Consider the following 11,786-nt stretch of genomic DNA (forward strand, 5'->3'; position numbering starts at 1 on the left):
AGACCAGGCTGGTCTCGAACTCACAGAGATCCACCTGCCTCTGCCTCCCGAGTGCTGGGATTAAAGGCGTGTGCCACCATCGCCCGGCATGGCAGGCAGATTTCTGTGAGCCTAAGGGAAACCTGATCTGCTTGTTGAGTTCCAGTGTAGCCAGAACTACATAGAGAGACAGTTTCAAAAAACAAACAAAATTCTTAATATACTTTAGGACTACTTCAATAGAATATCAGCTAGAAATTGAAATGTGACCCTGTTTATTTTATTTAAAGTGTACACAGTGGAAATCCTCAAGTTCACAAACAAGATGAACCAGCTTGGAAATCTAAATTTGCAGGGCCGGGCCAACGAGAGGTAAGTATTGGATCTTGTTTATCTTTTAATTAAGGTAGCTGTACCTTATCTTTGAGGTTACTATTCTTGTAGGTAGAACACCATATCTGCCTGTTTATTCCCGGGTGAATTTAGAGAAAGAAGCTATATAAAACTAAGCCTTTTATAACTAGGAAGGTATGTACTAGGCAAGGAATGGTGTCTAAAAAATATAAATTGTATAAAAGAGAGAAGTCACTAAGACAAAAAAGGACAGTTTGTTCAGGTGACTTTGGTGAGACCTGTGGCAGTGAAGGGTGACTTAGTTCACTATGGAGAATAGTGCAGACTTAGCTTCCATCGTTATCTGTTGTTCACAGTAATGTGTATGGATTCTCTTTGGTCATCCCTGTTACTTCTGCTAATGAACAGGGCATGGTTGGGGTGGAGGGAAGTTTCCAGACTTTCATGAGCCCTCTTTCATTGGCATCTTTCTCCCAAATTACAAAGACAAAACATTGTTGTGTTATTTGTTTTATCATTTGGTCAAGCAGGTTGCCAGACCGGCCCATAAAAAGAAAGCTCGAATGGCGCGGACGCGCTCCGATTTCTTGACTAGAGGTACTTTTCCCGATGGGGAGGGGGATACAGAGGAAGATGATTACGATGACATTATTGAGCCCCTTCTCTCCCTTGACCAAGCTTCTCACTCTGAGCTAGGGCCTGTATCCATCCTGGGTCAGGCCTCTCACAGTGACTCCGAAATGGTAATTTTTGCAGCAATAAGAAAAACAGCAAGCAGATCTTCTCCGAGTAGTCTTTGCTAATCTAAAGCTAACCTTCACAGCTTTTTTCCATTTAATGGCTTGTACATGAGAAGCCTCAGTGAACACAGCAACAAAAGCTAAGTCTAATAGTACTCAAATAAGGGCACTTTAACTGTACACAGCAAGTGATAATTCACACAAAAGTAGAATTTAAATTAGTACTGACAAAGAAATGTTGTTTATTATATACCTTAAAGGGTATAGAGTAGGAATCCTTAGTTTTTTTATTTTTGCTTTTGTAAAGGTCCAAATAATAAATATTGTAGACTTCAGAGATCATAATCTCTGTTGCTTGCAGCTCTCTACCTTGACCACTACCATGTGAAAGCAATCACAGACAACAAAATAAAAATGGGCAAGATTTTTCTAATAAATATACAGAACCAGGCAATGAACTGTGTTTGACTTCCTGGTCAGAGTTTATTCACCTGGTATATAGAGAAGGATATCTTTTAAATAAATTCAGACTTTAACTGAAAGATTATTCACTTAAAAATTAGGGGTAGGGGATCCTTTAAAGCTGCTACCCTCTCCTTTATGTTCAGTAATAGAAAAGATACATGTATTTTATAAATTTTAATTAGGTGTGGTAGAACACAATTATCTCAAGTTCAAGGCCAGCTTGAACTGTATTGTGAGACCATGTCTCCAAAAACCAAAAATTAAGATGGATGGTCATGCATTTAGAAGGCTGAGGCATGAGAATTGCCATAGTTTAAGCCAACACAAACCTATGTAGTTGAAGGCCAGGCTAGACTAGAAAGTAAAACCCTGTCTTAAAAACACTAAAGGAAACAAGCATGTGCAAGCAAGGCTCTCACCTGATCTCCAGCAAAGCCCAGACATCAGTAATTTAATGAACAAAATGTGTCATCCCGGAGCAACCCAACCAAGTAGAAGGCTATGTATGGTGTGAATTTGTATTAATCAGAAATTATAACATTAGAGTTGAGTTTGATTTACTATACTCATTTGACTTAAAATAACTATATTATCTTCTGAACCAAAATTAGATTAAACATGTTACATATGTTATTGTATTTATAGATATTTTAGGGTAAAAAGTTTCATTCTTTGGGTTCTGGAATAATGGCTTAGTTAGTAGGTAAAGTGCTTGCTGCTTGAGGTCCTGAAGACCCCTAGTCACCATATAAAAAGCCAAGCATGCTGGTATGAGCCCTTAATCTCAAAGCTGAGAGGCAGAGATAGAAGAATCCTATGGGCTATGTGGGGTACTCAGCTTTACTAAATGGCTAAGCTTCAGTTTCAGTGAGAAACTCTGTCTTAAAAAAACAAAACAAACAAACAAACAAAAAAACAAAACCAACACACACACACACAAACTGACCTCATATAGCCAAACATGATTACTTATGCCTTTAATCCTAGCTCTCGGGTGGCAGAGGCCACCTTAGACCTGACCAAATGTCAGGCCATCCAGGGTTACATAGTGAGACCCTGTTTAGAAAAAGTAGAGTGATAGAGGAAAACATGCACGTGTGCATGCATGTGTGTGTGCGCGCGCGCACACACACACACACACTTTATTCTGATTGTTCTGGAAAATGAATAGCAGAGACCCTAATCAATCTAATAGGAACTAAAAACATGGGTGATGAAATAGTTTTTCATTTACCTAAATAAATTGACTCTCCAATCTTTAATAACTCCACTTTTGAAGATTTTTAAGATGATCTTTGAGTCATTACTATTTGAGGTTTGAACTGTTATAAGATGTTTGAATCATGTTTAGACCTAGTTAGTTAGAATTTCTCCAAATTTCTCAAATATTTTGATTGTATTTTTCTCACATGGACGACTAGGCTCAGTTTTTAGTAGTAACATTGATACTCCGTAGAGAGCAAAACAAAGACAGGGCTGGGCGGTGGTGGCGCACGCCTTTAATCCCAGCACTTGGGAGGCAGAGGCAGGCAGATCTCTGTGAGTTCGAGGCCAGCCTGGTCTACAGAGCTAGTTCCAGGACAGGAGCCAAAAAGCTACAGAGAAACCCTGTCTCGAAAATAAAAAAAAAAAAAAAAAAAAAAAAAAAGCATGGCATGCTCCCTGTTAAAACAAAATGAGTTATAAACATGATGATTGTAGAAGTTGGAAGTGATCTGTACTCTTTTGTTAATGTGTATAAGTAGAACTCAGATCTCTTGACTGTAGGATTAGTAATTATTATAAAGGTGCCCTATATTTGAGTTATGTTTACTGAAATACATATGTATATAATAATTAAACTGAAAATTTTATAGTGGAACAAATCTTAATGAAAATACAACTTCATCTAGTTCATACAGATTTATTGTTTATAGAAGAACTTAGCTATAAATGCTACTTTGTTCCTGAGAGTTTCTTTTGTAACAATCCTTAGTTCTTTCGGTGATAGAACATTATTCACACTGGGAGCTCTTGCTGGGATGAACCAGGGAGTTAGGCTTTCTGCTTGGAGCTTTTGGCTCCTTTTGGTATTGTAGCCTCTGTTCACCTGCTTGACAGTCACTGCATGCCCGTAGTTGTAGAGCACCTTCTTGTACAGTGTGTTAGTCACCTCTAGCTTTCTTACTATCCTGTTTATCCTGTTTTAGGGACAGGTGGTGGTGCTGGTTTCTAGTGGATGCTTGCATGAAGCAGCTTTGCTTTGTAGAATAAGCTAGTAGATACTTACTGAAATGGGGATGTGGAGGGGAGGGGAAGAATGGTTTTAAGATGTATCTGTTGATCCTGAAAAATGTGTCATATTCTAACATTTTCTGAAACTGTGATGATGAATCTTACTGTTTATAAGGGGAATTTATTGCATCCTCAAAACACACATTTTTTTAAAAAAAGATAGACTGAGTTTATTGGGCACATGAATTTCTAAAAACTTGATTTTCTCCTCCCGACAAAAAGATGTTATCAATATTTGCTAAGCAAGAAACATTGCATTAATTTTTAGCAGAAATGGCCAGCCTCTCTTTTTAGCTGTAAAGTTACTGATCTTATAGGATTAGAAACAATTGCAAATTGGTCATCTAAAGGAAATTTGAGATAAACATTACAACTCAAGATGGTTAATTAGCAATGGCTGATGCTGTAGGGGTAGGTAGTTAGTAGTGATGGTTCCTGCCTCTGTGACTGTCATGCTTTTTTTGTAAAACTTCTGTTTCAGACCGCCTTTTAAACACCCTGTGAACTATTCTCCCTTGGTTTGTATGTCTATCACATTGGTATTTACCCAAGAAGATAAGAAGAGCATATTCTACTTAGCTACATTTTAAAGATGATTGTTTCCATGTTTAGTTTTTCAATATGTGTTCTAGATGGTAAATTAGTAAAGTTGTTTACTTTTCTTTCTGTGAGATTAGTATAGGAAACCTACATGTTTATGTATAGCTTTTTTTCTGCTATTACCTAGATTTAAGCCACCTTAAAACGTATCTCTTGATCCTAAAAATGTGTCATATTCTAACACTTTCTGAAACTGTGATGATGAATCTTACTATTTATAAAGGGGAATTTATTGCATCCTCAAAATACACATTTTTTTTAAAAGGTAGAGTTTATTGGGCACATGAATTTCTAAAAACTTGATTTTCTCCTCCCCCCTTTAAGCCTGCTATTGTGGCATAATTTCTTGCTAAGTTTTTTTCTTTCTTTAGGGAAGTTGTTTTTACAACATATTCCCTGATGCAATACATTTTGGTAAACTTCATTTTTTTATTGTTTATAAAGGTATACATTTCATCCAACTTTAAATATTTACATATAAGTCTGGAACATAATTTCTTACGATTTTTTTAAAGCAGCTTTTTTTTTTTTTTTGACTGATTACTTCCCTCCTCCTTGTTTTTAAGACAGTGTCTTAAAACTGGCCTGAAACTTGCTATAGTAGACTATGCTGGCCTGGAAATTCTAGGAATCCCTATATTAAATTATATGTTCTGAAAAAGAAAAAAGTCTGTTTCCTTAGTGCTAGTATTAAAGGCTTGCACTACTACACCCAATTGTCTATTTCTTATTTTATAGATCTGTGATTATTTTTAAGTTAGCTGTGTTCTAGATTGCCATAACTATAACAAAACTACCTAAAGTAACAACAGATCATTGGCTCTGTTGCTTTGCTTCTATGAGAAGGTAGTATATCTTTGTGGTTGCCAAAAAAGGGAGGACGGGATGTACCTTTTCGAGCATGGCCCACTAACCTAGTTCTTCCCACTATGTTGCCTTCACATGAATTTATTAATGGGCTGATTTATTGATAAGGTCAGAGCCCTAATGATGTAGTCCCCTTGTACCTTCCACAAGCCTTATATCTGAAAATTGTTGCTTTGAGATTCTAAGCAAAAACCTCTGAGAGCCACACCAATTCCAAACTATAGCACTAGTCCTTACCTAGATCATCTTTTCCAAAGTAGAAGTTTATTTATTATGTCTATTTTTAATTTTCTGTTTCATTGGTTTATGCTTTTATGTTTATATATGTAATATGTATAATTGGTGGAATTTATTGTTTTCTTTGTTATCTAATATGATCAGTTTTGTGAATATACCACACATTATTTGATAAAAAGTATTCTGTTCAGAGTGTATAGTTTCAAAATATACCCACAGTGCCTACCCTCTTTGTTACATTGTCTTCAATGTCTTCATTATGTTTTATATACTGATCTGTCTTGGGCTGAAAACAGTAGGCTAAATCTTCTATTCCTTCATAATTATGAGTTTAGTATTTAAAGAAGCACTCTCACATTTAATGCTTCTTATCTTTAGTTATTGTTAATGTTTTTTCCTTATCATTTTCATTTGTTTTATATACTTTTGCTTAGCCTTTTATTTTATCTTCACTTAAATGTTTTCCATTAAGTATAGTTGAGTCCTATTTTGAATAAATTTGGAAGTATTTTTCTTTCATGGATAAGTCAAGTCTTTATTATTGATTTAATAGGTCAGTTATAACTTTTTATTTTTTACAGAACTATACCACCATATCCAACTTAGTCAATTTTCAATAAGTAATATCTAATTAATTAACACCCGTGACACAGCTATCAGTCATTTTGCTCTCCTCTTCTTATGTCTGGTTTTGTTTTGTTTTGTTTTGTTTTGTTTTTTTTGTTTTTGTTTTTTGGAGACAGGGTTTCTCTGTGGCTTTGGAGCCTGTCCTGGAACTAGCTCTGTGGACCAGGCTGGTCTCGAACTCACAGAGATCTGCCTGCTTCTGCCTCCCGAGTGCTGGAATTAAAGGCATGCGCCACCACCGCCCGGTTTATGTCTGTTTTGAGAGCCTTTTTTTTTTGTCAGAACATGTAATTTAATAATATTTTGCTCTAAATCCCAATTTTGTATTCACCTTTGATCTAAATTTATTTGCTTAGATGAAACTTTTCTATCAGGCAGTAGGTAGGAAGGACTTAAAGATACTCAATTATCTGACTTCTTTCTGAAGCCTGGATATTTGAGGAACCATATTAAATCTGTGATTCAGGAACTGTAGAAATGCCTCAGCGATTTGAGAGCATTGGTTGTTCTTGTACCTGCATGGTGGCTCACAACCCTCCGTAACCCCAGTTCTAGGATATTCTGCAGGCTTGCACATTGTGCATATAACATGCACACAAGCAAAACATTAATATACATAAAATAAAACATGCATATACATAAAGTAAATCTAATTTTTAATTAATAAATCTGTGATTCAGATTTTATTGAAAATACTGTCTTATTGATATCTTTATGTAGTGTTGTCTATTGCCATTTCAACCCTTTTGTATTTGAATTATTTGATCTTAGTTTAGAAATTTTCAGACTTCTTTTCTGATATAGGATATGGATTTCAAGGTGATCATTAGAGATTATTGATCCATTGTACCTATACTAGGCTCTTTCTGTCAATTCTTGTCTTACCTTTGTGTTTTGAAAAGTTATCTTTATGATTTTTTTTTTTTGTTTTTTCGAGACAGGGTTTCTCTGTGGCTTTGGAGCCTGTCCTGGAACTAGCTCTGTAGACCAGGCTGGTCTCGAACTCACAGAGATCCGCCTGCCTCTGCCTCCCGAGTGCTGGGATTAAAGGCGTGCACCACCATTGCCCGGCTCTTTATGATTTTTATTAGCCAGGTTTCACTATTTTGTTTCTCTTGTTTAGGAATTTCAGGTATTAGTGGATTTTTTGTTTTGTTTTGTTGTAGATTTTTCCCTTCTTCTTGCCTGTCTTGTTTTACCTCTGACAAATTTTTGCTTTTTTATATTTGTTTTATATCTTATTTTCCCAATTAAAATTTTGTGGATTTCTTTCTTTCTTAGGTACCTTGTAAGTTATTTTTAAGTGAATTTTATCTTCTTTTATTAGTTACATCATTTGTTTGTTGATATATTTAATACATGTTTACTCAGTACCCACCCTTTACTTATCTTCCTCCAACCTCTTCCACCACCATTCCCACTTTCTACATTTTATGTCTTTTTGTTTGTAACCCACTGATTTTTAACCATTACTGTAGCTGGAGGTTTCTCTCCCACCCGTTAGTTCCCACCCGTTAGTTCCCGAATAACCTCTCTGAGACTTAATAAGCCTGAGATAATTGGCCAAAGAGTTTTGTAATTAATATTAAGTAGTTCTTACAACTTAACCCATTTCTGTTATTCTATATTTTACCACAAGACTTGTGGTCCACTACCTCATTTTTTTTTTCTTCTCCTGCAACTGCTGGAACTGCTGGTGCCCCCCTCCAGACTCCACCTTCTTTCTCCCTGTATCTCTGCTTGGATTGCCCACCTGGCTCTATTCTGCCTGGCTATTGGCCAAGTCAGCTTCTTTATTAACCAGTGGTAATAAAACATATTCACAGCACACAGACTGTCTTTGTGGCCCCAAGTTTGAAACTATTTTGTGCACTACTGAAGACAATGATTTTCCTTTCTTTAGAGCTTATCAGTTGGAAATGGTTCAGCAAGGAGGGATTGGGCCCCATAAATGACCCCCATCTATGTTAGGTTTGCAGGCCCTGTGCAGGAAACTACTGCTTTGCAGTGGTAGGTGGTATGCCTGAAGTAAGCATTTTACAGTCTTCTTCCTTATGGTGTACTACTCCTTGTGTAAGGTTCCTCGAACCTTAGATGGGATGTTATAAATGTCCTGTTCCGGGTTGAGCTGTCAACTATCATTTATTCTAAGCCTCTTCAGTGGCAAGGAGACTTTCTAATCACCAATGTTCACTGCAAAGAGAAGCTTCTCTGATTAATGATGAGAATAGCATTTGTCTATGGAAATATTTAGAATGCAATTGTCTTGTCAGTTAAAAAACTGTGAGGTCTTCACTCACTCACCTGTGACCGCAGGCTTTTTTTTAAGATAGGTTTTTTTTAAAAGATTTATTTATTTATTCATTTGTTCATTTATTAATATATTATGTGTACAGGGTTCTGCCTGCATGACAGAAGAGGGCATTATAGGTGGTGTGTGCCACCATGTGGTTGCTGGGACTTGAACTCAGGATCCTGGAAGAGTAGCCAGTGCTCTTAACCTCTGAGCCATCTCTCCAGCCCAAGACAGGTTTTTATTACATAGATAGATCTGGATTGTAATAGACCAGGCTGGCCTTAAACTCATAGAGATCCTCTTGCCTCTGTCCCCCATTCATGGGTTCTTGACCAGACTTAAAGTACCAGATGTGTACTCTCTCCAATAGAGCAGAAAGCTTTTGTAGTGTTAGAAGGTGCTGTGCATGCTACTGAGGTAGATACAGGATTAGAAGTCTTATCCAGTTGTGAACCCTAAGAACTACAGTGCCAGCTTCCAGACAGGATGTGCCCACTGGTGTAATACTGACACATGTTATGGATTGTAATGACTGAGTTGTTTTGATTCTTATTTTGGTTCTGACTTGATATGCATTTGCTTTATTATTGTACCTTTGTACAGGTGTTGTATGTTTTAATTGATTCATTTTATATATTTGTGTTGAACCTCCTCTCCATCTGTGTAACATAGTTTTGTTATGGAAAGCCTGTTCTTGTTTGGTGATTAAAGCAATGTTTTATTCCCCTTCTCTTTTAACCGTTTAGATTCTGGATTTTTAGCTTTCTCTTTATAACTCATTCTTCAAAGGGAATTTCTTCCCATCCTTTTGCAAATTTACTTTCCTCTAGAAGTAATGACTTAAACAGTTAGGTTCTTTATTTTCTGAGGCAGAAGTTTCACTCTGTAGCTAAGGCTGGTCAGGTTCACAATTCTCCAGTCTTGACCTCTCCAGACTGAGATTCCAAGTATGAACTACTATACTCAGCTTCTCTTTTTGATTTCCAACTCCAGGTATCCAGGTAGATCTTTTCTTTGTGCTGGTTACTGGTAAGCATAAGGCTACTGTCAATTTTATCCTTTGTGCTTCTTCAGGTTGTTTTTTTTTTTTTTTGTGTGTGTGTGTTTTTTTATTTAAAGCTGAGTTTATTCTTGCAAATGTTTATGGTGAATTTCTGGGATCATGTATCACTATCAGTTTTTCTGACTGGGTAATTTGAAGTTTGAGTGCATTCTTTTGCAATTGTTTACTAGGTTTTATGTATTTTTATTCTTCTTTGTTAGTTTTTTGAGAATGTCACTATATATTTAAACAACATGAGGAGTTTATAGGTTGAATATCTTAAAATATTACTTTTTCACCCTCTAGCAATTATACTTGTTTGGGAATATAAGGCCATTTTGTCTTGAGTTTCCTCTTCAGTTCTACAATTTACTAATAGTAAACTTGTGCCATTATTTAAAAAAGCATTTACCAGATATCAGAAATATAAGAGGGGACCAAGAGTGGCACACAGCTCTACTTCCAGCACTCAGGAAGCAGAAGCAGGTGAATCTCTGTATTTCCAGACCAGCCTGACTTATGTAGTGCATTCCATGCCGGCAAGGGCTACATAATGAGTCCCTAATTTAAAATAATGGGGCTGGTTCCAGGACAGCCAAGGCTGTTACACAGAGAAAACAAAACAAAATAATGCGGCTGGAAAGATGGCTTAGTAGTTCTTGTATTGCTCTTGCAGAAAACATATATTCAGTTCCCAACACCTTTGTCAAGCCTCTAACCACTGATTGTAAGTCCAGCTCCAGGAGCATCTCACACATTCCCAGACACTTCACTCACTTCACAAACCCACACTCACACACAAGAAAGTATGTGTATATAGGCATCTTCTAGGTCTAGCACCAACAGTGGCTTGGTGGGTGTAGTTTTCCATATAAGAGGCCTTAGTGGATGACCCCAATGTGGTAGAGCCCACCTCTTCAAAAAGATTTACTACATCAGCTGATCAGAGTCCACCTTGATAAAAAAAAAATCTCTAGACAGTTTAAATTTTTTCAGTTCATGCCACCATTCTAGACCACCTTCTCTTCTTTCTTCTTCTACAGAGAAGGAAAAATATTTAGGTTTATTATTCATATACTAGAAGAAAAGGCCTTATATTCAAAGTGTCGTTCTGCTCTGGTCTGATTTCCTAGCACAAAATTTATGTTTCTCTGAATCCTCCTAGAGCCATGGAGCACAGTCACCATACTACTACTGAATTTCTGAATAGCTGTCGTCTTTAGGAACAGCAAAGTCTCAGCCTTCCGAGTACCCTCTGTATTTTGGTGTTTGCATGTGTCACACACATTGGTGCCTGTGTGCCCTTCAGTGGAGCGTAGCCAGTAACTCTAGGTGTTGATCTTCAGTTGTGGTCCACTTTAAATTTTGTAAGAGAGTTCTTTAATTGGGGTTGAAATTCATTGATTTGTGGGGCTTGCTGGCTAGCAAGCACCAGCAATCAGCCAGTCGCTGCCTTTTCCAGTGTACACCACCCTGTCTGGTGTATCATCATTGTCGTTATCATCATCAGGTATTTGGGTTCTGGAGCTAGAGCTCAGGTCCTCATGCTTACTTGGAAAGCACTTTATGGACTGAGGATCTCCCAAGCCTATAATTTCTTTTTTCTTTTTTTCTTTCAGTGTCTACATCTTATAACCAGTCATCTTCAGTTCTGTTCTATAGCTATGCCAGCATGTATATTCTATATCCCAAGCAAGGCTAAACAGTGTGGATTAGCAGTATATATGAATTTGAACAAAAAATAAAGTCTCCACATTATTTTTCTGAGAAAAAAACTATGTACACACACACACGAGATAAATGCCCATGTAATTCTAGAGTTAGACTGACATTTGAGTTTAAAGTTCTTTTGAGGAACATAGTTATAGTTAGTGAATATATTCTTTTAAATCACATATTAAGTGCTACCTCTTTTATCTTTAAAATTGTATGATTGGATGCTATTGACAAGGTAATTGATTTATTACCATTATTTATTAAAGTTATTTATGAATGAGGTCTAGTACATACAGTGACCTTTACAGATCTTCATTGGACAGTGTGTTCTTTTGAGGGATATGTACAAAACTATGAAACATACGATTGAATTGTCAAGATTTCTGTAGTATTAACAATTTTCTCATGTTTCTACTCAAGTTTTCCTCACACTACTCTTAAGAAACAACCACTCACTATTCTAGAACTTCTTAGAAATATAATTAATTATTATATAACAGGAAAATTCTTTTTTAAAACTGATATTGAGGTTTCATCTCTGGAATTTTGACTCTTTTACATAAATTTTTGCTCTCCATTTCTTTTTTTA

General features: G+C 36.5%; 1 protein-coding gene across 1 annotated transcript in view; it reads left to right on the forward strand.

Moving 5' to 3' along the window:
- The window catches only part of Myo9a (myosin IXA), a gene marked incomplete at its 3' end in the record, with an annotated part of 191,454 nt that overhangs the window by 150,300 nt on the left and 29,368 nt on the right, over window positions 1-11,786 (forward strand). Inside the window, exons 25-26 of the mRNA XM_013354586.2 lie at window positions 270-351; window positions 864-1,134. Of these exons, the coding sequence (XP_013210040.1) occupies window positions 270-351; window positions 864-1,134 (353 nt within the window). The remainder of the gene's footprint in view (window positions 1-269; window positions 352-863; window positions 1,135-11,786) is intronic.

Source organism: Microtus ochrogaster, unplaced genomic scaffold (assembly GCF_000317375.1).
Source record: "Microtus ochrogaster isolate Prairie Vole_2 unplaced genomic scaffold, MicOch1.0 UNK49, whole genome shotgun sequence".
Taxonomy (NCBI): domain Eukaryota; kingdom Metazoa; phylum Chordata; class Mammalia; order Rodentia; family Cricetidae; genus Microtus; species Microtus ochrogaster.